Below are 26,917 nucleotides of genomic sequence, written 5' to 3' on the forward strand. Positions count from 1 at the left end.
CCACAGCTGTATATTTCAAGAGCTATTTTCACCTTTGTTGCCTAGGCCATGAGGCGCTCAATACCTGCTGTCAATGAGGATGGTAATCCGTGTGAGTTTCAGCTCCTCCCAGAGTGCTGACTGAGGTCTGAGCACCATTCACGTGAATGTGTTGTTCTGGTGGGTTCATAAAAATGCATTCGCCTTACCTATGGCCACGCCTCATACTCCCAGGGTAGAGAATATTCAGTGGGAAAAGGGCATGCATTTTAGAATCTGATAAACCTAGGTTCCTGTGATGCTGGGCAACTGGCTTCTCCTCCCTGGGCCTTATTTTCCTCAATAGCAAAGAGTGATAAATTGGAACTCGTAAGGTTGTTGTGACAATGAATGAGATGACTCATGTACATGCCTCTTATTACCCGGTACACGGCAGGCATCCAATTAATGTAAGTGTTTTTCCTATTCCCTTTCTAATAACATGGATTCCAGAACCTTTTGATAACGTTAACTGTCTTTCTCAAAGAGACTTTCCTAATAATTCTTTGTTTTCATGGATAAAAGGAAAGTCCTGGATGGTCACCTTGGTCTAGTCTTTGAACGGGTCACTGTTCTAAGCCATCCCTACTCTCGCTCTGCACCAAACACACTGGTTTCTTTCTGGTCCTTGAACATTCCACATGTGCTCCTACCATAGGGCCCTTGCACTTGCTGCTCCTTCTTCACCTGCAATGCCTTTGCCTCAAGTATTTACAAGGTTTTCTCCTTTACCTCCTTCAAATGTCCCGGGCCCTTCCCTTTAAAGTTGTAAACTTCCAAACTCCTAATCTCCCTTCTCTGCCTTTTTTCTGTAAAATGTATCATCTTCTAATGTGTTAAACACTTACTTATACCTTTTGTTTACTATCTGTCTCCCCATGAGAATAGGGATTTTGTTTGGCCAGCTCAGCACTAATCCCCAGAGACTAGAACAGAGCCTGGCACACCGTAGGTAAAGATCTGCACCGTGCAGACCATGACATGGCCATGGTAACTCCCTCTTTGGCCCTCTTGATGAGTTGGTTTGGCCTATGGTAAGGCTAGATACCAAGGGGTCCTGGGAACAGCCCCACGAGCCAAATCCAGCCCCTGGCTTGTTTTTGTAAATAAAGTTTCACTGGAACACAGCCACATGCATTCGTTTACCAGTTGTCTATGGCTGCTTTCATGATCCAGGCGTAGGGCTGAGGAGCTGTGACAGAGACTGTACATCCCACAAAGCCAAAACCACTTATGATCTAGCCCTTTCCAGAACAAGCCACGCTAGTCTCGGAAGCGAGTTCGCTCTACTGTAAAGGCTTGTGCATCGTGGCGTCGGGCAGCTGCTACTGGGTTTGTGGCGAACCCTCCCCGTGACAAGTTCCAACGTCAGCTCTGTAGCAGCTGCACGTCCACGTCCCGCTTCCAGGAAGACGGGTTCACCAGGCATGGGGCCAGGAGTTCTTACCTGTGCAGTACGCACCTGGCTGCCGACAGGTGAGGAGACCCTGTGCTCTTCTCCTTGGGCGCCCGAAGATGCGGGTAGGAAGTAATGGTTGTTTGGCGAGGGGGGCAAACTGATGTGCTGCGGGCTTTTCACAGCCCCGAGGGGCGAATGCTGCGGGGAGCACTGCGGGCTGAGGAATGTGGAAGAAAGTACGCTGGTTTGACCCGAGGGCTCCGCACAGTGAGCGTTCCCGAGGGGCAGGAGCTGAGCATCTTCACGAGCCGGCGGCTGGCCCTCGGAGCAGGCGCTCTGTCTTTTCACAGCTATTTGCGGGGACGCGAACGGACAGCTGGAGGTGGCGTCTTCCTGCTTGATGGGGGCGGCCGGGAAAGGCAGCAGCTTCTTCTCGGGACAGTGGCTCCTCTTGTGCTTCTGCAGCTGCAGCCTCAGCTCCTCCACCTGCCTCTGTTCTTGCTGGAGTTTCCAGGTGAGCTCGTTGATCACCTTCTGCTTCTCCACCAGCATCTTGTCCTTCTCGGAGTCCAGTCCGTCCAGCTCAGGAGGGATGGAACCCCCATTGAGACTGCCCATGAGGCTTTCCTCGGGGCACGCGTGGACTGGGGACGGATGCAGGCCAAAGGACGGGGAGGCATCGTTGAAGGTGTCCGGCAGGGACCCCGCCACCGACAGGTCCGAAGAGGCGGGCGAGATTGGGGGGCTGGAGCTCGTGCTGCCGAAGTGGTAGAAGCCGTTGGACAAGGCGCCGGTGGATGGGGAGGACTGGTAATTGGGCAGCGCGTTGCTGGGTGTCACAGGAAAAGTGACAGTCGTTATGTCACCGAAGTTGGGCACAGGGTTCCCAGAACAGTCCTGGAAGGGCCGAAGCCGGTCCATGAGGGCCGTCTTGGTGCCGGACACCGGCAAACCTCGTATTCGAAGCTGCTGTCTTAACTCAGAGACCTAAAGAAACCAGGCCGTCGTTAGTGCTGCTTAATGACAATCTTTTAAAAATGTATTTATTGTTACAGAAACTTTAAGACATCACGAATGGGATTTTATAATGTCCCCTTCCTTGTTTCCGATTTCCTCCCCTACACCAGATGTTCGACGGTTTTGCACAATTTTACTGATTTGAAAATACTGGCATACACCATGTTTTCACGGGTCCAGATTATAGAAATGTCCAGCTCAAATGAACCACGGCGGTTATCTGGTCTACTGCTCTCCAACCCCCATCTGGGTCCTTGTCCCCACTTTACAGGTGAGAAAACTGATACCTGCCTGGGTTTGGACATCAACCCTCAACCCACAACATCAAAGCAGGCTGACGCCCCAGGACCTCTGCATCCTAGTTGAGTGCCCTGTCCACCACCTCTTTGCCACCACTGGCAAGAGCATTACAGCACAGCTGGGCCCCAGCCCGGGGTTCCTGATTCAGAAGGTCTGAGTTGGGGGCTGAGAATCTGGGTTTCTAGCAAGTTCCCAGAGGATGCAGATGCTACTGGTCTCAGGACCAGGTTCTCAGCCTTGCAGTTCTGCCTCACCATCAATGTCCTAATTTTACTGACTGGCTTGGTAACAGTCATATACTGAGAGAAGTGTGTGCGGAGATGAGACCATCATTCAAATCCTGGCCCTGCCTCTTCCCAGCTCAGTGATCTTTCTGTAAAATGGGTCTGACAGTACCTCCCTTATACATTTTTGTGAGGATTAAAATGGCCTAAAATTTGTAAAGGGCTTGGAGTAGTGCCTCACAAATTGTTAGTGCAGTGTATTTGCTATTATTATTACGTTGATTCACATGGAATTATTTCAACCCTGCAATTTTATATAATATATATATATTATATAAAATTGAAGGGTTGAAATAATTCCATGTGTTCATAAATCACAGATATGTAAAAATATGACAGACATGATAGAACACTTTAGATCCATTAAAACTGATGCTATTTGTTGATATAGAATAATGAGTAATTATTTATGGTATATGATTAAGTGAGAAATGTTTGAATTGCTTGATTCTATTTCTATAAGAATTATATAAACATGTGTATGTGTGTATATGTGTGTGTGTATATATATATATATATATATATATATGCTTAAACCTATGCTTGCAAGATGAAAATGTCTAGATAAAAATATGCTAAAATGTTAACAATCGTTCTCCTTATCTGTATTTCCAAAATAGCCCACATCAGCATATTACTTTTGTAATTAAAATGGGAAATATATTAAATACCTAAATGTCAATAATTCCATAAAACAGCCAGAAATCTATAGGGAAATATTCTTCTGATACTTTGCAGGGAAAGATCTTTCAAGCCTCAAAGCAAAGAAAGTAATAATAAAAATATTGACCACAAAAATTGAAAACTATAAGTCAAAAATACTGGAAGAAAATGCAAATGCAAACAGTCATCTCATTAAAACAATAATTGCAGGGCAAGTAATAAAGTGTTCGTAAGCTCAATGTATCAAAAGAAAAAGACTGACACCCAGTATAAAACTGGGTAATGGACATGATCCAATCCTTCACAAACAAAAGATAAAATTAAAAGAAAAATGGCCAATAACATATGTGTACCATCATTAGTGTTCCAAGAAATGCAAATAAAATAAGTATGTACCTAGCTTTGTATTCATCAAATCGACAAAGAAATGAATAATAACACTGTGTCAGTGAAGTAGCAGAAAAATAATTGAATAAAAATGTTAAGAAAAAAAAGCTTTTTAATACCTTGCTATTCCAAGTGTGGTCTTTGGACCAGCAGCATCAGACAGCATCTGGAGCTTACGGGAGAAATGCAGAATCTCAGGCCCCTCCCCACACCTATCAAATCAGAATCTGCATTTCACCACGAGCCCCAGGTGGTTCACTGGGCACATTCAGGCTTGAGAAGTGCTGCCCTAACACACTACCTCTGGGAATAGATTGGCACAAATGTTCAGGACAGGAATGGGGCCATATGGATCAAGAGTTCTTAAAAATAGTTATATATTTTGGTTTAGAAGTTCCACTCCCATGTATTTAGCCTGGGGAGATAATTAGAGAAATTAATAAATGTGTGTACAAATTTTATATCTATATATATATTTTTTGCGGTACGCGGGTCTCTCACTGTTGTGGCCTCTCCCGTTGCGGAGCACAGGCTCCGGACGCGCAGCCCCAGCGGCCATGGCTCACGGGCCCAGCCGCTCCGCGGCATGTGGGATCCTCCCGGACCGGGGCACGAACCCGTGTCCCCTGCATCGGCAGGCGGACTCTCAACCACTGCGCCACCAGGGAAGCCCACAAATTATATTTTAAATAGCAAAAATTTGGAAGCAAGTTAAAAGTCCAATAGAGGGATGTCAACGAGGTGGAGAAATGATATGCCAATATTAAAAAGAAAAATCTTATTGAATATTAAACGTTATGAAAAAGTCCATGATAAATAAAATAAAAGAGCATGCCCGAAGTATACGCTCACATAATTATTTTAAAATAATTATTTTAAAACCAAACACGTTCATGCATATTTTAAGTCTAGAAGGATACCGAATCTGTGAGTTAATTGTCTTTTAAAATACTTGGGACTTCCCTGCTGGTCCAGTGGTTAAAACTGCGCCTTCCACTTCAGGGGGCGCAGGTTCGATCCCTGGCCGGGGAACTAAGATTCCACATGATGTGCAACCAAAAAAAAAATACTCTTCACTTTTTTATACGCTATCATATTTCAATAGTGAATATATATTACATTAAGAGTTATTTTAAAAGTTATCTCAAAAAGGATTTGAATAACTTACCGTACCACAAGCAATAAAATACGTTCTCGGCCCCCCAGCCTGGCTAGCATTGTTTTACCATTTTCTTTTAGATTTGCTGGTTTGAAAAAGTGCAAGATGGCAGCTCATTACTGTTTTAATTTAGAGTTACTTAAAATTAATGAGCTCTACGTTTATTTTTAGAATCTGCTCTGGCACTGAATAATTTAAACAACATTATTAAATAATGCGGCTCATATTCTAAAATAAAATGAATACTTGTTCAGTCCAGTTTGCTATAAATTTCAGAATATTATGCTGTGTAGGCTTGCCTGGGACAAAGATTTGTATAAACCTCTTTCTTACATTCCCTGGTGTTTTATTTTTTTAATTAATTAATTTTTTGGCTGTGTCATGCAGCATGTGGGATTCTAATTCCCCGACCAGGGATCAAACCCGCACTCCCTGCATTTGAAGCACAGAGTCTTAACCACTGGACCACCAGGGAAGTCCCTCCCTGGGGTTTTAATCGTTGATAAAACTTTAAACCATTTATTACGAAAAATTTCAAACATACACAAAAGTAAATAGAAAAGTGTAGCGAACCCACAAACCCATTAACCAGCTCTGACGATTATCAGCCCGCATTTGTTTCATTTATACGCCAATCTTGTTTGATTTACACCCCAAACTACTTCTTCCCCTACATTTCCTGAATTATGTGGAAGCAAGTTATACATTTTAATCTGTAAATATTTTGGTATCTTTGTCTAAAAAGTAAGTACTTAAAAAATATAGATATAAGATCATTATCACACCTAAAAAGATGAATAATTATTTCTTAATATCCATCAAATATTTTCCCAATTTTTTAAACTTCCCATTTACTTTCTCTCTCCTCCCCCGACCCCCCATGCTCTCTGGTTCTCTGACTCTCCAGTTTGTTAGAAGCAGGATACAAAAAAATCCATATACTGTCAAATTTCCACTTAGAACTTTTTAATGAGAAATCAAATTTTTTTCTCAGTGCCTTTCCCCTTTCACTTCTTTTTTTTTCTTTCTTTCTTTTTTTTTTTGTGGTACGCGGACCTCTCACTGTTGTGGCCTCTCCCGTTGCGGAGCACAGGCTCCAGACGCGCAGGCTCAGCGGCCATGGCTCACGGGCCCAGCCGCTCCGCGGCATGTGGGATCTTCCCGGACCGGGGCACGAACCCATGTCCCCAGCATCGGCAGGCGGACTCTCAACCACTGCGCCACCAGGGAAGCCCTTCCCCTTTTACTTCTATGAAGCAAAACATAAGCATTTTTCTGGAAAACATCACCTTCATTGCCTTACCTTTCTGATTACTTTTTTTGAGGGTTACCTTCATTAAGTCCTCTGATTTCTTCCTTTCCCTAAATGTTTCCATCATTCACCTCCTTTATTCCTCTTCTCTCCTTCCTTTCCGCCTTCTCCATCCTTCCCTCCCACTCTTTCCATTTTGTTCTCCTTCTATCTCACTTGCTGCTCTACTTCCAACCCTCCCCACTATACAAACGATTCCAAGATTTCTGTTCCTATCCCTGACAGCACAGGTGAGCTGAGCGAGGCTAATATACGTCTAACTGATGGAAACTGCCTAGACTTTTTCTCTTGGTTGTCCTCCTGGTACTTGTGCTCAACTTTTCTAAACTGAATGAACTTGCCAACATACCTTGAAACCATCTCCTCAGTCTACCCTCCCAATTTCTGCTACTGCTGTAACTCTCCCAGGTGACACCTCTCCCCATACACCCAGTAGTCAAGCCCAGTTCAGGTTTCTCCCGTCTACCCCCCGCCCCCTTTCCACTCTCAAGAATGACAATAGCAAAGCCTTTGATATCAGTCACTTGAGTTCAAGCCCCAGTTTTGTCACGTAGAAGCTGGTTAACTTGCATTTCACTTAACCTCTTTAAGATCCTGATTTATTATGTTTACATTTAAAACTTATCTTGTGGGGCAAAAATTAAACCAAATCTCAAAGTAAACAAAACTGATAAACTTTTAGCCAGACTCATCAAGAAAAAAAAGGGAGAGGGCTCAAATCAATAAAATTAGAAACGAAAAAGAAGAAAACAGTGGACACCACAGAAATACAAAGGATCCTAAGAGACTACTATGCCAATAAAATGGACAACCTGGAAGAAGTGGACAAATTCTCAGAAAGGTACAATCTCCCAAGACTGAACCAGGAAGAAATAGACAATATGAACAGACCAATCACAAGTACTGAAATTGAAACTGTGATTTAAAAACTCCCAACAAACAAAAGACCAGGACCAGGTGGCTTCACAGGTGAATTCCATCAAACATTTAGAGACGAGTTAACCCCTCTCCTTCTGAAACTATGCCGAAAAATTGCAGAGGAAGGAACACTCCCAAACTCAATTCTAAAGCAAACCTCTGAAAGCTGGCCGACCGATAGTTTATACTCAAAAAATGGTAGTTCCCACTGTCACCACCACCATCTCCTTATACCTCTGTTAATTACTGTAACTATAACCAGCCAATGATTCTGCGCATGTGCACGCCAAGGAAACCACCTCTAGGGGCTCTGATAGGCACATCATAGCTGGACTATGTTTTCTTTGGGGCCAAGACATCTCCAGTCCTACGTGATCTGAGCTCCCATCCAGAGATAGACTACTTAAAAAAAAAAATCTTTGTAGAAGACATATGACATAAAAGTTACCATTTAATAATGTGTAAGGGTACAGTTCAGTGGCTTTAAGTACATTCACGATGTTGTGCAAATATCACCACCACCCATCTCCAGAACTTTTTCATCATCTCAAATTGAACCTCTGTACTCATGAAACACTCACACTTTATTCCCCTCTCCCCTGGGAACCAACATTCTACTTTCTGCCTCTATGAATTTGAGGACTCCAGGGACCTCACAGAAGTGGATGCACACAATATTTGTCCCTTTGTGTCTGGTTTACTTCACTTAGCATAAAGTCTTCCAGGTGAGAGGAGCTACTTCTGTCTCTATGGATTGATGATCTGCGGGGGTGTGGAGGGTGAGGGGCCACCGCTCTGCAGAGCAACATCATACACCTGACGTCCTCCTCTAGGTTTACAGCTGCCAAACTGAAACAAACTCGACGAAACCTAAGCACTTTTATTCCAAGTGTAAGAAACAGAGAAACCTTTGATATCAAAGCCCAAGATACATTTTATCTACCAGTGTTGACATTTGGTGGCCACTGAACTTCCTCTAATTTGAAAGAGTCCCAAGCCTACTTTTCCCCCAAAGGAGAGAATGACTGAGGGCTGAGCATGGGAAGAAGGATGACCAAGGAGGACTGAGGGCTGGGGAAGGGCCATAGGACTGGCCCAGTGAGGACCACGGGGGCCTTTAGGAATTTAGTGTTTTGGGGGAAAAATGATAAGATCCTTTGGGGAGAAGAGTAATCGGTGGGGTGGAAACTAGGTAAAGAGGTGCAATCATGGAGCTGCAGTAGGCATTAGAGGGAGGTGTGCCCACGCATTGGAGACCCGGAAGGGCCCTGCCTCCATCCTTTTCTGTCCTTTTGTAAACACCGGACAGACGAATCTGGCGATCCTGAGGACTGCTCTGAAACACACCAGGTTCAACTCAAAAGGCCAGCGTCCTTTCAGTGAACAGAGATCCATGAGTGTGATCCAGAGTCAACTGCTAGCGCACGTGTATCCCTTAACAAGCTGCTGCTACACTTCAGGGCAGAAGTTCTCAGAACTGGGGATTTCATAATAGAACAGCACCTGGTCTTAAATTGTATTATCGACGTAGGGTTCCCAACGTTTTACCTCGTTGAGTAAGGACTATTCTCCGTATTTAATAGCATCCTGATGGAAGAAAAAGAAATAAAACACCAGAAACACTCAACTTCTATCCACTGCTGCCATCATTTCCCGATGGAAAGGACGTTTTGACATTCAAAACATTGTGGGGAAATAAATACTTCAGATAAAGACTGGTCAGATATATTGAACGCAGTTAGATTCATGAAAAGCTCTTGACGTGGCTCTTGTTTTTCTTACTTCAAGAGACTGGTAAAAGTTCATTGTGAAGTTGGCCATCGGAAACTTGTATCAATCTCAAAGCCGCCCTCTGCGCTAAGGGCTATCACGTATACGATTCTATTTGACTCTTACAATGACTCATTGCAAAGGAGGAATGTGAGAGGCAGAAACATTAAGAGAAGAGCTGAGCTGGGAGCCCCCAGTCTCCTGTTCTATTGGGTATCCAACCACAGTGGTTAAAAAAATATATATATTTGTTAAAAAAAAGAAAGAAAGAAAGAAAATCATGTCAAACCGTATACCTTCAGATCATCTAGGTTGGATGGGAGCGGGCCTGGCTTGAGAGAAGAGACACCAGTTTGTCCAGAAAAACTGTTTTTGGCAGGAGACAAAGGGGTATTGCTCAGCGGTGCTAAAGGAGGGTTTGGATTTCTGACCACCTGCTCATTTGGTTCCCTGAAAAACAAACAGAAAAGAGGCACTTAAAATATCATCAAATACAGTCAGCTATACATCTGGGGGTGCGATACTGTGATTTAGAATAGGAAATATATATTTGGTCTTCATCCTGGTTTCTGGCCTAGCTCCTAAAACCCTTGGGATTTCCTAAGTCATGAGAGCGCAGAGCTGTCTTTTGTTATCCTAATGAGGTGACTCTTGGAAGCCACCTAAGGATGGAGGGTGGTGGCCTGGAGAACCAATCATGTGATTAGAGGGTTGGAACTTTTAGTCTCGCTCCCGACCTCTGGGGAGGACAGAGGGCTGGAGGTTGAACTGATCGGCAATGGCCAATGATCTAATCAACCGTGCCTATGTAATGACGTCTCTATAAAAACCCAAAAGGATGGGGTTTGGAGAGCTTCCGGGTTGGGTAGCATGTGGAGATTTGGGGAGACTGGTGCACCTGGAGGAGCCATAGATGCTCTGCCTGCCTCCCATGTACCCTGCTCCAAGCGTCTCGTCCATCTGGCTGTTCCCATGGGGAGTTACATGCTTTTCCAATAAACCGGTTACCTAGTAAGTAAAATGTTTCTCTGAGTTCCCTGAGCCACTCTAGCAAATTAATCGAACCCAAGGAGGGGACTGTTGGAACCTCCCATCTGTAGCTGGTCTGTCAGAAGCACAGGTGACAACTTGGACTTGTGATTGGTGTCCGAAGGGGGAGGGGACAGTCTTGTGGGACTGAGCCCTCAACCTGCGGGATCTGACACGATCTCCGGGGAGAGAGCATCGGAATTGAGTTGAATTGTAGAACACCCAGCTGGTGTCAGAGAGTTGCTTGGCAGTGTGGGGAAAACTGGGTGACCAGAACCCTTAGGGGGTGGCTTGCAATTAGACTGGATCACAAGCTAATTGCCCAGAAGGATCAGGCGTGTAATAATAAATACATCAGCAACAATAATCAGTGCAACGTAATAATAAATCAGTAGAAGTGGCAGGGTGAGGAAGAACCAGAGTGGGCCAGATGGCAAGCGGCAAGCACCCCTCAAGCTGGTTTTGGGGAGACAAGAAGGAGTGGTGGAGACTGTGGCCGCGGGAGAGGCCCGTCCATCTGTGATTTAGCAGATGCCCTGTCCTGGGGAGGAAGGAGCGTGCGCACGAAGCTTGATCGCGTACAGCACGTGGCACGATCACCAGCATGACCCGAGGTTGAACAGAGGCAGGTGGGGGAACCTACATCCCAACTTCATGGTTGAGGGGAAAGACCCTTTACAAGGTGACCTAACTGTGAGATCACACACTGGGCTCAGGAGTCAATCTTTGGGGCTGTCACCCAGTCACTCAGCCCTGAGCCAATTCCTGAAACGTAATCCGTATTGGACTGGCTCCCAATTCCAGCGTTACATTCTTAGATGGCTCCTCCCCTCCGTTCTCTAGCGCTAATACTTTCCCCAAAGAGGCCTCTTACCAGGGGCACTGATGTACCTGCTTCCTCCCGGCCTTCCGTCCCTGAAAAAGTGGGCGTGGTTTCTGAACCGTCGCGCTCTAAACACACCGGACCGGGATGCGGTGCAGCGCAGGACTCGCTGGGTCCCCAGGGGCTGGCCCGGGGGCCTCGGCCAGATAAGCCACCAGCAGCGTCTGCCCCCAGGCGCCAGCCTGGGCTTGCCTGACTTACTTGAGCTGAGCTTGGTGGAGCCCGGGGTAGCTGAAGCAGTGCTGTTGCTGCTGACTGAGGATCTGCAGCTGCAAGAACAGCTGCTGCTGCTGGAGCAGCCGGGCGTAGGCGGAATCCATGGGCGGAGGGGACTTCTCGGCCTTCTGGTCCGGGGGGATGTACTGGTGATATTTGAGCTTCTTCACCTTTGGCTTGGGGTCCTTGGGCTTTTTGTGGCGGCTCTTACTGTCGCTCAAGGACTTGGACTGCAAAGCGGATGGAGAAACGGCATGTGCTTTAGGTGATGGATGGGAATGGTTTGGCATCATGAATTATCTCTAGGAGGTTTCATGGGATGGATGTTCCTGAACCCCCGACACACAATACAGCAAAGGCAGGATGCACAAAGAGATCCTGGACGTTAAGGTACCTAACGGGCAGATCCACTGCAAATGCATCGCAAAGGAAGGACACCCCTGAGGCGGGGAGTCTTGAGTCTTAGAAGTGGCTCCAGGAGAATTTCCTTCCCGGAGGAGAGGGAGAGGTACACTTGTGTTTCATGAGGACACCTTCTTTTTTTTTTTGTGGTACGCGGGCCTCTCACTGTCGTGGCCTCCCCCACTGTGGAGCACAGGCTCCGGACGCGCAGGCTCGGCGGCCATGGCTCACGGGCCCAGCCGCTCCGCGGCATGTGGGATCTTCCCGGACCGGGGCACGAACCCGTGTCCCCTGCATCGGCAGGCGGACTCTCAACCACTGCGCCACCAGGGAAGCCCGAGGACAACTTCTTAACCTAAAACCACCTGACGGCCTAACGAAGGAGATATTCTGCTCTTGGGATGGATTCAGAAGAAAGCTCTTTCATCTGTATGCATGTAATCACCTTTAGTGAAGCCCTTAGTACGCTGACTTATTAATGACGTAAACTCAGATGAAGTTCAGTTTGCCTCTGAAAATCCAGAATGTGGACCTTTGTTACCTCAAACGTAAGATCAATTCCCCTTCCCATCAAACACTGATATAAGATCAGGAAGTGACATCCTCTGAACTAAAGATTCTTTATTGACTATGAGAAGGGCTAGTCACCCACTGGGACCTTTCCAGAAGTTACCCATCATGGAGCACGATTTGGACCCTTGAAAAAAGTTAAGGACACAGGCTCGTAAGTGAAGACACATTTTTGAACATGGTACAATCATCCAACTTCATGACATCTCAATTACCTCACTTGCAAGTTGGGAAAAACATTCTCTACTTTTGATCTCAGTAATCAATGGAAGGATGGTGAAACATACTGTTGAAATAATAACAGATTTCAAAGGACAGTGTGATTATATTTATAACCCACTCCTAAAATCCAAAGGCCTCCATAGATTGGAAAGCAATAGATCCATACTGGAATCGGTTAAAAAACATACATTTCCAAACCCTGACTTTATTACAGAAGATTGAAAGGAACATAGACATGGTGATGGTAGAGTCTTTTGAGGATCTGGGGACAAGTGGGAGGGAAGGTGTGGTACCAGCAGTGTCCAGAAGAGGGGGCTCCTGAATAGCTGGCGGGCATGTTGTGACTGGGCAGCTTCCCCGTTTTAACCACAAAAGTTTTCTCTGACTCAGCGCATCCCTCCACCGAAGCCTTTTTTTTGTGTTTTCTCAGGGAGGCTTCTTCTTGGAGACCAATGAACAATGAACTCAAGTATTCCCGTGGACCGGGGGCTCTCCTCCCTGCTCATTCATCGGTTAGCGCTCCAGGTAGTGAGTCAGTCTTCTGCACTTGGGAGAGTTTCTGCAGGGCTCCTACAGTCAGCTCTGCCCTGCTTTGCTCCGGTGCAGCCTCCGCTCCCACTCCTAGAACTTGTTTGTCTGGGGGAGCTGCAGCCCTGGGTCTAGCAATTAATTCAGGGGCTAAGGCATTTTCTCTATCTGTCGCCTTAACATAGGGACTCTGAATATTTTAGAAGGTACGAAAATCAGACCATTTTCTCTGGATAGTGAGGGGCAAAGGCCGCTGAACCCATGGAACTCCGAATCCCTGGAACTGTACAGTTTCATATTTTTGACACCAGAGGATACTAAGGCTGTGGGTTTGCTTTTGTTTTCTTTCTAGAACTGCATGGCCGATAGAAGGGGAGCACAGTCATCTTTCTAAAGCAGACCTGGATCCCAAATCCAGTGGTTTAAGACTTGGGCATGAATGTATAAAGCAAGTTAGTGTAAGGCAAGAGGGAGTGGTGGGGCCTGCAGCTAGAGAGGGCACGACTTCCTAAAGGTCTTCTGCCTCGAATTCGCACACACACTGCGCCGGGCACGCAGCACGCCCCCCAAGCCACCTGCACTCAGTTTGTCCATCCCGCACGGCACACTGAAGTCCAAACTGCAGCCTGCAAAGGAGACCATCACCAAGCTGCCTAAACATACTCCTCTCCAATGGCTTACCCCTCCTGACTCTTCTCCTTGTCATTTTCTGCCATCTGCGACTCCCTCCTCTGCTTACTGTCTGACGTCGGCTCATCCTTCGAGGCTGGCTCAAACCCTGGCTCACCTGGGAAGCCTTTCCTAACCCACAGTGAGGTCTCTCCTCTGCATGTCTCACATGACACTCGAGGCTGCCCCGTAACGGTCACACTGCTGCAGACCCTGCTGAGGGGGGAGGGAGACGGACATCCAGCCCCAGGTCTGCTCCCGAGGCTACTGGCCCTGATGGGGGGCTGTGGCCACCTGGGGAAGGGGACTCTCCTTCTGTATTGCGGTAAAATACAAGGAACACAGAAATCCCCAGTCACCATTCAGTGGCATTTACCGCATTTACAATGGGGTGCGACCATCACTGCTACCCAGCTACAGGACATGTTCATCACCTCGAAAAGTCACTCCATCCCCATTAAGCGGTCACTCCCCATCCCCCGCTTCCCTTGGAAACCACGAACGTGCTTACTGTCTCCACGGATGTGCCCATTCCGAAAACTGCATAAAAATGGAATCAGACACTGTGGTGCTTTGTGTCTGGCTTCTTTCACGCAGCATGTTTTCAAGGTTCATTCACGCCGTAGCAAGAATCAGGGCTTCATTCCCTTTTCTGGCTGAATAATCTTCCATTGAATGGATATGCCCTATTTATCCATTCTTCACTTGATGGACATTTAGGTTAGTTCCAACTTTTGACTATTGGGAATAGAGCTGCAATGAATATTGCCGCATACATTTTTGTTGGAACACCTGTTTTCAGTTCTTTTGGGTGTGTATCTAGGAGTGGAATTCGCTGGGTTACGTGGTCATTCCGTGTTTAATTTACTGAGGAACCACCAAACTGCATTCCACGCAGACGCGCCATTTCACATCTCCATCAGCAGTGCACGAGGGTGCCGATTTCTCCACACCCTCATCAACACTTATTATTTTCCATTTTTAAAATTTTAGCCATTCTAGTTCGTGTGAAGTGGTATTCTGTCGTGGTTTGGAGCTGCATTTCCCTGACAACGAATGACATGGAACCCCCTTCTCGTGTGCTTGTTGGGCAATTTGTTTATCTTTGGAGAAATGTCTATTCAAGTCCTTTGGGGCACATTTTTCTTACTTGCTCAAAGCCCCATATGGACTAGTGGTGGCTGTGATATCAGACTAGATTGTAGGCTCCTTGAGGGCAGGAATCATGGGTTTTTTTTTTGTTTTTGCAGTACGTGGGCCTCTCACTGTTGTGGCCTCTCCCGTTGCGGAGCACAGGCTCCGGACGCGCAGGCTCAGCGGCCATGGCTCACGGGAGCAGCCACTCTGCGGCATGTGGGATCTTCCCGGACCGGGGCACGAACCCGTATCCCCTGCATCGGCAGGCGGACTCTCAACCACTGCGCCACCAGGGAAGCCCAGGAATCATGTTTTATTCAACCTGATATGCACTACTTGGAGCCTGCAATGTGAGCACCGTTCTCTTATAGAGGATTTTACAGTTTTCAAAGAGCATTCTTGTGCATGCTCTCCATGGCCTTGTTTTCAGAGTATTCTTGTGCATGCTCTCAATGGCCTTATGTGAAGCTTACGCAGTCGATAGGGCAGAGATGTTTTCCCCTAGCTGGGTTGCTTCCTTCTTTGAGAAGCCCTCTAGTAGCCTCCTAGCTTAGAGATGATGAATATTCATCAGCTGAGAACCCACAGGCACTGACCAGTCAGAAGAGCTGTTGGCTTTCACGTGAGTCCTGCTGGACCAGCTGGTTATCAACCCTGCTCCTCGTTGAAACTGACTGTCCTTCCTCAGGGCAACTATTATACTCCCTTAGTACCAAGAGGCTGAAGGCTTTGCTCATTTGCATTAGGCAGAATTTAAATACTTTGGTAGAAATACCGATGCAATTTCTCCTGGCACACAACGTTAGAAATCCCTGAATCATCCCCTCCACCCTCCACTTGCAGGGAACAAAATTCATCCATGCCACTTATTTTCAACGCTGTTGAGCTGAGTGGACTGTAGGCTGGGTTTAAGCCACTGCAGTCTGGGGAGCTTTCCTGGAAATCGGAAATACCCGCCCTCCATTTATAAGATGAAAACCACTCCTGTGTACATGCAGTGGAGGGGGCGGCGGGTGGGCACCGTTACTTTAGCATTGATTCTAACTCAATTTACAACCTTTTCAAAAAATGTGTCTTAAGAATCATCTCAGCATCAAGCGGTGGCTTTAGAGCTGAGAGAACATGCCCCCCGATCAATCAGAAGTTATTTGGGATAAAACGAAGAAAGTCAAATGACTACCAGGCAGTTCACTGAGGAGAAAGTACTCTGTGAACTATTAGATATAATCCTGAGAAACTTAAACCAAAAGTATGTGATCGTGCTTGTAGTTATGTGTCTCTTGTGAGTGTAACCCTCTGCTTTGTCTTTATTTCCATAGGGAGACTGGCTTGAATGATATAGGGTCTGCTGTAGGCAAGGCCTTCAGGTTTGCTTCCCTTGCATAAAATGCAGCTGCCCTACACCTGTTTTACGCCACATACAAAGCCTGTGTGCACTGCAGTCAGTTGTGTCTATCTCTAGGCTGAGCTGATGAAGCCTTTTAAGTCAGGAATAGGCTGGCTGAGCTGTGATCCCAAAGAAGGGCAAACATTGCCCAGCGGGGGTCTTCGTCTGCAGGGGAGACCCCTGCTGGGCAAGAGCATCTTGGTCCATATACACTGATGGCCCAGGTCTCAACTCCTGTCTTGCGATGCTCCCGGTGGATCGAACACGTCCGTGGGTCCGTGTGACGCTCCCCCTGTTGACAGACCTAACTCGGCACTCACTGCCCCGAGCTGGCCCTGTGAGCTGAGTGCTCAGACGGGCGTGGAGGCCGGCCCACCTTACCTTGACAGCAGCGTGTACAGGGACGGGGTTGCCCAGGGGGCCGAGCCCCTGCTTCCCCGGGTCTGACTGGTTGCCGGGCTGGGGGGCCGAGTCATTCCTTTCATTTTCTGAGCCAGAAATAAGATCCTAAAAATCCAAAGTTTAGCATTATTAGGATGCGGGAGTAAAGACTGCGTGACGTGGAAGTGTTGCGGGAGAGCCTCCCGCTCCCACCCCGAGGTCTGCTGTGTTAATCCTGGCTTATCTCATCTCAGGAACATCAGATTCTGTCCTCCAGCGGGAGGAGTCGTGTGTATAATTTGTCATCCAGTTGAGGACACTTTTAAGAGAGAAAGCAGGCATGATTAATAATTATTCCAGCAGACAGGTATAGGACTGGCCTGTTCTAGGCAAACTGGGACATCTGGTCACCCTGGGTGAGGGTTCCACCTACCTGCGGCTAGGTCTACCTGTTGGAATTGACAGTGGGATTGAAAAAGAGAGGAAGTGGGAGAAGTGGGTGTAGGAGCTTTGGGGGAAAGTAGGACAACAAAAAAGTTAGATGAAACGGGGGTTAGCAGATGGAGGGAGAGTGTGTAGGTATGTGTATGTGTGTGTACGCATCTGGGTCTCTGTATTTGTGTGCATGTGTGCCTCTCTGTGTGTCTGTGTGTATGCCTGTGTAATGTATGTGTGCATATATATATGTATCCCTTTGCACGTGTGTCTGTGTGTATACTTGTGTCTGTCTACGTATATGAACATGTGTGTTTATGTAAGTGTGTGTGTGTATGTGTGTAGTATCAGGAAAACCTTTATGAAAGGCACGTTCCCGTATGCAGAGGACTCTGAAATGGACCAAGTGCCCTCTCTCTTTCCCCTACAATCCTAGGCCATGACTTTGCAAAAGGGGCAGGGGCTGCTCCACGATCTCCCCGAGCGGCTCAGCCCTTCCCTGGGCCCCAGCACCTATCAAAGGTCTGCAGCATCCCTTTCTCTCAGAGCCTGTGCCCTCATCTGTCACATGAGGCTGCCGGATGAACTGACATAAGATGATTTTTGCATTTTGCCTGGCATTGCTCAGCGTTTGTTCCCTTTTTGCCCCGCTCCGAAGGTTAAAAAGAAAAGAATGCGTCTTCTCCCCAAAGCATCTTTAAATCAGAAGCTGAGGAATTTACTGTCAGAGTAATAAGATACAAATGGTCTGATGTACTGTTTGATGTTATCAAAGAAGTTGGGCTGCAGAGACCAGCTGCGGGATGCAGGGGAAGGAAAAATGCTTTGATTATAAACTCTTGCACAATAAACGTACGGCTCTTTTGGCTCTGCTTTTTCTGTCTCCCGTCTCCCTCCTGTTCCACATTTCCTCCTGGGCAGCCTTGGCTTTGTTCTGATGGAGTGAAGAAGGGCCTGACAACGACCGGTAACAGCACAGTTTCAGGAAACAGCATCGTGGTAAATAATTCCTGAAACTGCCCCTGATCCCTGCATGCTTTACAGTGTAAAAATGTTTTCAAATACACTATCTAATACGGTTTACAAAGTACAAACATCCAGCTCTACAGTAAGTCCTGGGGGTGTAATGTACAGCATGGTGACCATCGTTAGCAATACTGTATTGTCTCTCTGAAAGTTGCTGGGAGTAGATCTTACAAGACTCTCATCACAAGAAAGAAAATTTGTAACCATGTGTGGAGATGGATGTGAACTAGACTTACCCTGGTGATCATTTCACAATACATACAATGATATATTGTATCTATCGTACATATTGTGAAATACACAATACACGTGTATATGTACCATAGATACAATATCAAGCAATTATTTTGTACACCTGATATTGTATACACTGTATACATTGTGTATTTCGTGATATATACAATATCAAACAATTATGTTGTACACCTGAAACTAATATAATGGTATGTGTTCATTATACCTCAATTTAAAAAATCAGAAGTACATACAGATATAAAATATCCATATACAATAAAAATGAGATATCTCTATATAATTAAAATATATAAAATAATATCTGTTAATGAAATATACATCATATATATAAAATCTCTGATTTCAAGTCATCGAATTCCTGTGAGGCCAAGAGCAGTAAACGCTTCCTGAAGGGTAGGGGCTGAGGTCGGAGGGTTCTCTCCAGAGCCAGCATGTGGTGGAAGATTCACATCTCATTGTCTCACAAGTGCGACCCCTCCCCCTCCTGTGTGGGCCTCACACTCATCTCCTCTGGGGGCTCTGGGAATACCATCCTGCCAGCCCAAGGAAAAGTCCCGGCAAGCCTGGGTGTGGCTCATAGAGGGGGAGCTCCAGGTGTTGGTGGGGGGCCCTGCATGCTCTTGGGGCCACACAGCTACTCAGCCTCACTTCCTTCTCCGCAACACCTAACAGAAAACGCTTGCAAGGTGCCTAGCACTGGCCCTGGTATACAGTGGGCACTTAATAATGGCAGTAGATGATGTCAGCCATCATTATACTGCTCCTTATAAGTGTGCTTTTAACAGTATGTGCACTATCCATTTCTCACATCTCGACAGTCTGCGGATTTGTCCAGAAAAAGGGGAATGCTGTGTCTGGGCTGGGGCTGGAAGCGGTCCTTGCTCCAGGGGTTCGGCAGGTAGACGCCTGCTAAGGGTAGAACTGGCTCGGGGCTCCAGCTTTGTAGCCAATCAGCGCCTTCTGCTTCCCGCTCCCCAGGGTCCTACGGTGGTAACCCAGTGCCTGGAAAGACCGTGGGCTTTGAAACCAGTCCTGCTGAGGCCCTTTCTCTCCAGGAGACTGTTGGTTGGTCATCTCATCTTGGAGAGCCTCATTTCTACCTTGTCTCTAAAAGTGGAGATAAAAGAGATCTCCTTGACAGAGTAGATACCGAAAACCTAAGTCAAAAGGGCATATTTCTGGGGATTCTCTTTCGGTGTTATCTGGAAGCTTTTGCCCTTACACACAGACCCCTGGACCGAATAGGGTGAGAAGAAGGATCAAGATGACGTGCCATGAAGAGACATCTCTGGGGTCTCTAAGCAAAACCACCTCAGCACCGCTGATTTCAAGACTGAAGAGGTGACAGGCTGAGATGTGGCTTGTTTACCTGGGTTTTCCCCCGAGGACCCGCCGAAGGGGTCTCTGTAGCTTTCATGTCTGGGGGGGATCCTGCTGAGCCCTGGAGGTCTTCACCTCGAGTCTGATCCGGAGAAAGCCCATCGCTGCTGTCCTCCTCAAAGGCAAATGCATCCGCTGATTTGGAGAAACTCACCTGGTTACCTGAGGGAGTGAAAGCCAAGAAGAACTGGGTCAGTGACAGTGCTTCCCTTTCAGGAGCAGTTACCTACCTCCTTAGATGTTTCCAGTTCAAGGTAGGAGTGGAGATATATTTAAAATGACTTGCTTTCCCCTCTATTTACTCCATACAGGGGAACTTGTGTTTATATAAGTGACACGTTTGACAGGGACGAATGAGTGACATATCAAAGGTCTATCATCTTTATTAAACTTCATTTTCAGACTGATCCATTCCTGCACATTCTGTATGTGAGCCCCTATCTTTCTGAAGCTAAATCAGGGAAGATGAAGGAAAGAACAGGGGCCACCGGGTGCAGGAGGAGAAGGTCCCTGTCTCCCTGGGGCTTTACGACGAGAGGTGAAACTGAAATGACAGAGGGCCATCTGCATCGTGTTCAAACATAAAGCGGGGCAACCGGCGCAAAATGTTTCGCGAACTTTGCTATTAAGGAGAAGACAGGGAGCTCCTAAGTTTAAACTCCTAAGTGTCAGAAGAGCTGTCACCAGAATGTCCCAAAGCCCCACTCAACGAACGCATATCTGTTTATAAAAGCCATAACCGTGTTTCAGAAACTGGAGTGCGATCTTTACTTATTTATTTTTATTATTTGGATTTTGTTGTTATTCCTCTCATCTTTGTCTCTATTTTGGAAATCCCCAGCGAATCACACGTGCTCAGATTCTTCCCCAGCAGCCTGCGTGGTCTCGGGAGGGAAACCCAGACATTGGCTTGGGGAGTGGGGTTACCAGACCAGATGGGACTATCGTGACATCCTTTTATGTCCCTTATGTGTTTTCTTTTTTTATCATTTTGATCATTTATAGTACTGTGATTTTATTTATTTATTTATTTTTGGCTGCTGCACGCGGGCTTTCTCTAGTTGCAGCGAGCAGAGGCTACTCTTCGTCGCAGTGCGCAGGCTTCTCACTGCAGTGGCTTCTTTTGTTGCAGAGCACAGGCTCTAGGCACGCGGGCTTCAGTAGTTGCGGCACGTGGGCTCAGTAGTTGGGGTTCGTGGGCTCCAGAGCGCAGGCTCAGTAGTTGTGGCGCACGGGTTTAGCTTCTCCGCGGCATGTGCGATCTTCCCGGACCAGGGCTCGAACCTGTGTCCCCTGCATTGGCAGGTGGATTCTTAACCACTGTGCCTCCAGAGAAGTCCCTCCCTTATGTTTTTTAATTGCCAAATCTCCTCTGGCTTATTATCCAAATGCACAGTACAAAATGTGCTGAGGCTACACAGCTCTTGTGACCCTCTTGCAGGCACAGGTCTTCGAAAGGAATTTATGTATTATCAGCAAGGTTTCCAGCCCGGTATTCTGCAGTTACACTGACAAGAACTTTTGACTCAGGCTTGGGGCAGATAAGAGAGAGGAGCTCTCACTGTGGAGATTGGAGAGGCAGCAAGGAGCTGGAAGTAATGGAATGAATGTGGTTTGGGGCTTGTCATCACCACCACTGCTGGCATCTGTCACGGACCCTCACTCAGACACGCAAGTGTCAAATCAGGAGAGAGGCCGGACCAGGACAGGGCAGGTGGGAACTCCAGTTACTGGCCCGCTGGGCAGCCTGCTAACCTGGAAAGGCCCGGGGACCAGCGTTGCTGCTCCTTGGTTTCAAGATTTCTTTATAAAAGTCATTATTACTTTTCTGTGATTATAGAAGTAATGTTTACTTATAAAAATTCATACCATATGAAACGTACATAACAAGGTACGTAACCATCCCACTTCCGTTAATGATTTATTCCCTCTTCTAGACTTAATTCTATCCATACAGCAGGACACGCACATATTGAAAAAGCATTTCAAACAGACAGGACTGAGTGAAAGACACCGTACTGAAACTTGCTTTTTTCACCCTACAGTGTATCTTGGAGATCTTTACATGTGAACTCAGAGATCTTCCTCAATGTTTTGGTAACAGCTACACAATATTTCATTGTATGAATGGGAACTTTTGTTTTCCAACTTTTATTTCCCAAGGGGTCCTTATCTTTAACTATAAAATTTTTGACATAATAGAAAAGTACAGAGAATAATATAAAACATGTGAATCACCTGAAATAAATATATGCCAGTATTTTCCTATATTTGCATCAGAAACCTATTCATTTTCTAACAGAAAGGGCTTTCAGCGGGTATTTGACAAATGTCAACTTTTTCTTTGCAATCAGGAGTCGCTCTTCTCTCCCATCTGGTCTCTCCCTCCTCCCTCCCTCTCTATTTTAAGGTCCAGAGCTAGCTCACACCCTTCCCTTCTTTTCTTACAGCAACATCCCCCCCCCCCCCCGCCACCGGGGCTCTGCAAAGAAGCCTCCCTCTGTCATTTTCACACAGTGTGAAGGAATTTATATGCCATTTCCCCTTTCTCCAGGGGATCATGTGCCTGCGATCTTCCTAGGAAGGTCCTTCCAGGAGCCTCCATGAATACCTTCCATTGTAAACTCAACCTGTTAATTTCTTTACTTTAGAAACCACGTTTTCATTGAAATTTCAGGTCCCACTTCTAGTTGTGGAATTAAAGGCTTTGTCCCTGTTGAAAAGATGACATGTATTATTCAGGGCCAGGTGGGCATGGGATTTGGTGGGGGGGAGTGGGTGTTAAGCCCTCCCCACCTCAGAAGCCACAGCATTTCATTGGGATTTACTTGGCGTAGACCGTGAGGCAAGACCAACTCAGAGAGCCCTGGTGTGTGACCGTACCAGCCCCTGGGGGCAGCCAGCCTGCCCTGCCCAACAGGACCACCGTGGGGAGAGCTGTAGCATTACACTATCTCCCCACCTCCTTCAGTCTGAATGGTACGGATCTTCTCTGTGTGATCTGACACTTCGTGTGACAAAGACGACGCCCCCGCCCCCTGCCACCTCCACCCGCATCAAGGATCATGTCCCAAACGCGTGCAAATGAGAGGGAATTAACCAAACTGCAAAGTTGTCCAAGCATTCTAACACGCATGGAAATGTTACAAGAAGGGCGGGGATGGGAGAAAGAGAGAAAATTTCTCTCTTAATCCCCCAACTATCCCCCTTCAATAGTTTCAAGGGGAAAGATAACAAATGAGAAAAACAGTGGTTTGCATCAGCAGTTCACTTAGCAGTGGCAGGAGTAACAGAAACAATCAACTTGTGTTAGGCCTTAGAACGGTCCAGGAAGTCAGAGGAAGGACCACATTCTCTCATCTCTGTTTTGCAGACGAGGACATCGCAAGATCCAGGTCCCCCAGTTCTTTAGAGACCGAGCTAAGACACAGGTCCAGCCTTTGTATGCTCAGAGCCTCCAGCAGAGGGGGAGGCAAAATCAATATCCCTCCCGGGAGGTCAACAGATATATGTTGTTTAGGGAACATCGCAAGACCCACTGGGTTGGTGGCAGTGGGGAGGGGTAGCGTAGAAATCGGCCAACGTCCTTTTCTTTTTCGGCACACACGTACTAAGGACAGCTCCATTCTCCACAACATCTTTTACTCGAGTTTTTGAGATCTGAAGGACTGAACGTGACATCTTGACTGTGAGAAGAAAGAAGGCAGGCGATCACTTCGATCTCATTGCCACTGTCTCAGAAAAGGGATTGGGAGGATTGTGAAGCCCTGTTGTTGTGGCCATAAATCAGCGTGTCCTTTTCACTTCGGCACCTGCCTGGAATGATGTGGAAACGTCCTAGAAGTAGAGTGTTTGGAATAAAGGAGTTGGTAACCAGTCCCATTTTCCCCAGAATTGGATGGAACATTCCTCAACTATTTTGTTCACTTCCAGCCTTCCCACTCAGAGAGGAGTAGAGACAAGCAGAAGTATAATCAGATACAGTATGGTGAAGATACGGAAACCACGAGAAGGATGCTATCCGTCTATCTGCACAGGACATAACCGGAGAACCTGTCAAGGACTAGACTGCCTGGTGAGTGCTGTTGGTGGCTAGCAGACAAAGGGGATGGAGATGTGGGTCGTCCAGGCAGACTCACTCCCAGGCGAGGTGGGATGGAGCTGAGCCTGAAATGACGGTGGACAGGATGACAGGAAAGGGGAGGGCACCTGGCAAGAGTTGCGGGGCGCAGAAGGGAAGTCACAGGGTGGTGATGAGCAGAGTTGGTGTGGGAAGGATGAAGAAGTAACTCTCCCAGCCACCGGACTGGATTACTTTAAGATCCAGTTCCTGGAGACACACAGCTTTGAGGAGTCTACTTTACAAGTGACATCCATCATTTAAAGAGGTTCCTCTGGGCTTTCCTGGTGGCGCAGTGGTTGGGAGTCCGCCTGCCGATGCAGGGGACAGGGGTTCGTGCCCCGGCCCGGGAGGATCCCACATGCCGCGGAGCGGCTGGGCCCGTGAGCCATGGCTGCTGGGCCTGCGCGGCCGGAGCCTGTGCTCCGCAACGGGAGAGGCCACAGCAGTGAGAGGCCCGCATACCGCAAAAAAATAAAAATAAAAAAAAAATAAATAAAAAAAATAAATAAATAAATAAAGAGGTTCCTCTGCTTAAGTCAAGGAAGAAGCCATGAGTACGTGCAACTGTATACACGAAGAAGCCGTGAGTACATGCAACCCCGTACATGAAGAAGCCATGAGTACATGCAACCCCATACATGAAGAAGCCATGAGTACATGCAACCACGTACAGGGTAGTTGTTCACACCTGAATGAACAAACACAGGGTGAAGACCAAGGCCCCCAAAATGACTCCCATCTAGTTTCTAAAAAGCATGTTGTACCAGGTCAGAATAAGCCGACAGACACACTGAGGACCCCTCAGAGGCTGTCCACACTCAGAGAGCCGACCACGGGGGGCCCTGCCAGTCCCCCAGCACCACAAAGGGCTTGGATCTCTGACTGCGAGGCCAGAAGGTGAGCGACAGGGCAGATAGATGAGCCCACACTAGGCTCAGCCCCTGCTGATGAGAATGGTGACAGCAAGAGGCCCCCCGAGAGCATGGCAGTGGCTTCCTTTGGAGCTGAGGTACGTGGTGTTCAGTGTGGGCAGTGTGGGCCAGACAGGTCGGTTTGTTTCTTGTTCTACCACTTCGGTGGTGGAGTGACTGTTGATGAATTACTCAACTTCTTAGAGCCTCAACTTCCCCATCCATCAAATGGGCAACATCATCATAGTCACCTCTCAGGGTTTTGAGGATTAAAATAACGCGTGTAAAAGCACTGCGCTTTACATGTTTTATATGTTATTCACATGGTCCCTGACGCACACGTGTCCAGTCATTTCTAGCTGCCGTTGTTGTTATTATTGTTTTTGGTAGCAGTGTCTGCTTGTCTCAAGTTCACCACGATCAAAAATAAAACAAAGGGGGGTTTCCCTGGTGGCGCAGTGGTTGAGAGTCCGCCTGCCGATGCAGGGGACACGGGTTCGTGCCCTGGTCTGGGAGGATCCCACATGCCGCGGAGTGTCTGGGTCCGTGAGCCATGGCCGCTGAGCCTGTGCCTCCGGAGCCTGTGCTCCACAATGGGAGAGGCCACAGCAGTGAGAGGCCCGCGTACCACAAAAAAAATTTTAAAAAATAAAACAAAGACCACCCAAGAGGCAGTTTATCCTGTGGTCAGCTTTGCAAAGGTCAGCCCAATTCCGGAGCCAGAAACACTGAGAGGTTCCTCCCGGGAAAGCAAAGACAGACCTTCCCCAGAGCAGGAGTGTCACAGGAAAGGCTGCGCGCTCCCCCCTCTCCTGCCTGGTTCAAGGCGGGCTCGGTGTAGAGGGACGAAGGTCACCTTATCTGGCTGCTTCAGGAACAAGCAAAGTCTGTTGGCTCCGTGCTGTGACCCTGGGCCCCTGCTGCAATCCCCCACGGCGGGCGCGGGGCTCACTGGCCGCTGTGGGAGAGTAGGGCGCTGGCTGCTGTCCCTGGAGACACGTCAGGCGCTGTGATGACAAGGACCTGCTTCTGGAAGCCCTGACTCACCCCCAGGCTATGCCCACGGGGCTGTCTCTGGGCACCAGCCCCTTGGGGATCTCGGCCTGGTGACTCGGCGCTTTCCCCCTCTTTCTCGGAAGTGATTGGATGAATGAATCAGTTGGACTCTCCTCTGCATAAACATTTAAAATTCCAAGATGAAAATGCGATGGCTAGAGTCCTGGTTACCTTTCCGCCGGGACCCACACCAGGGGCTGGAAAGCATGGGGTGGGAATGTGAGAACAAGCTTTGCTCGCTTATCTGTTTGCAAGCCTGAGCGGTGTTCGCATGACAGCTATTTTAATTCATGATCAGACTTCCCCATGTCCTCCTGGAAGGGACTGAAGCCAAATCCACTTCCTAAGGGAGGAGGTGGGCCAGTGACAGTAGCTATAGTTTAAGAGTGGCTCTTGCCTCAAGAGATTTCAGTACTCTGAAGATACCACAGTCCGGAGGAGATGGATTATGCCGTCCAACAAAGACCGAACCTACTGCCCTTGCAGGGGGTCAGATGCCTTTAGGATGGAAATCGATGAAAGTGGAATTTTGGAGGAACAAGCATTCTTTTTCCTCAGATCCCAGGCACTTCAGAAATTGGCTTTAAGTCTCTAGATAGACCCTGATGCTAGGAACACACGAGTTGTGAAAAACAATTCAGCTGCATAAACACTTGTCCCGTAACAGCTTTCGAGGCTAATTCTCCAGGAACGAATTCTTAGGTGGGCAAAGATACATTAGCACTGTCTCAGGGCACCCTAACTTTCCTCCCTGTCACCGCCCCCCTCAAAGCTACTGGCTTCCTACTTCTCTTTTCCCACCCCCTTTCCAGAACCTTCCTCAGAAAAGTATTTATCACGTATGCCTCCGTGCGTTTCTTTGCCCCAAGGATTATTCGCGCTTTGGAAATAACTTCTCATTATGGAATGACAGATTTTGTCCACGAGAAAGTTATGCCAAAGCAAACGACGCTACCATCTGCCTTAAGGCCATGGTTATTGTCTATTTGTCTTAAAGATGCATGATCGGAGTGGTCGACTTCCAGAGTCTCTGAAGAATGACTGGATACTTAGTAAACAAGAATTTTTGTTCTGTTTAGT

General features: G+C 47.3%; 1 protein-coding gene across 2 annotated transcripts in view; it reads right to left on the reverse strand.

Moving 5' to 3' along the window:
* The window catches only part of MYOCD (myocardin), a 93,463-nt gene that overhangs the window by 11,433 nt on the left and 55,113 nt on the right, over positions 1-26,917 (reverse strand). For both annotated transcript variants that reach the window (XM_019944128.3, XM_073797019.1), the window contains 5 exons: positions 19,737-19,909; positions 16,652-16,777; positions 11,341-11,585; positions 9,524-9,677; positions 1,466-2,404 (listed from right to left, as the gene is read on the reverse strand). In XM_019944128.3, the coding sequence (XP_019799687.1) occupies positions 1,466-2,404; positions 9,524-9,677; positions 11,341-11,585; positions 16,652-16,777; positions 19,737-19,909 (1,637 nt within the window). The remainder of the gene's footprint in view (positions 1-1,465; positions 2,405-9,523; positions 9,678-11,340; positions 11,586-16,651; positions 16,778-19,736; positions 19,910-26,917) is intronic.

Source organism: Tursiops truncatus, chromosome 20 (assembly GCF_011762595.2).
Source record: "Tursiops truncatus isolate mTurTru1 chromosome 20, mTurTru1.mat.Y, whole genome shotgun sequence".
Taxonomy (NCBI): Eukaryota; Metazoa; Chordata; class Mammalia; order Artiodactyla; family Delphinidae; genus Tursiops; species Tursiops truncatus.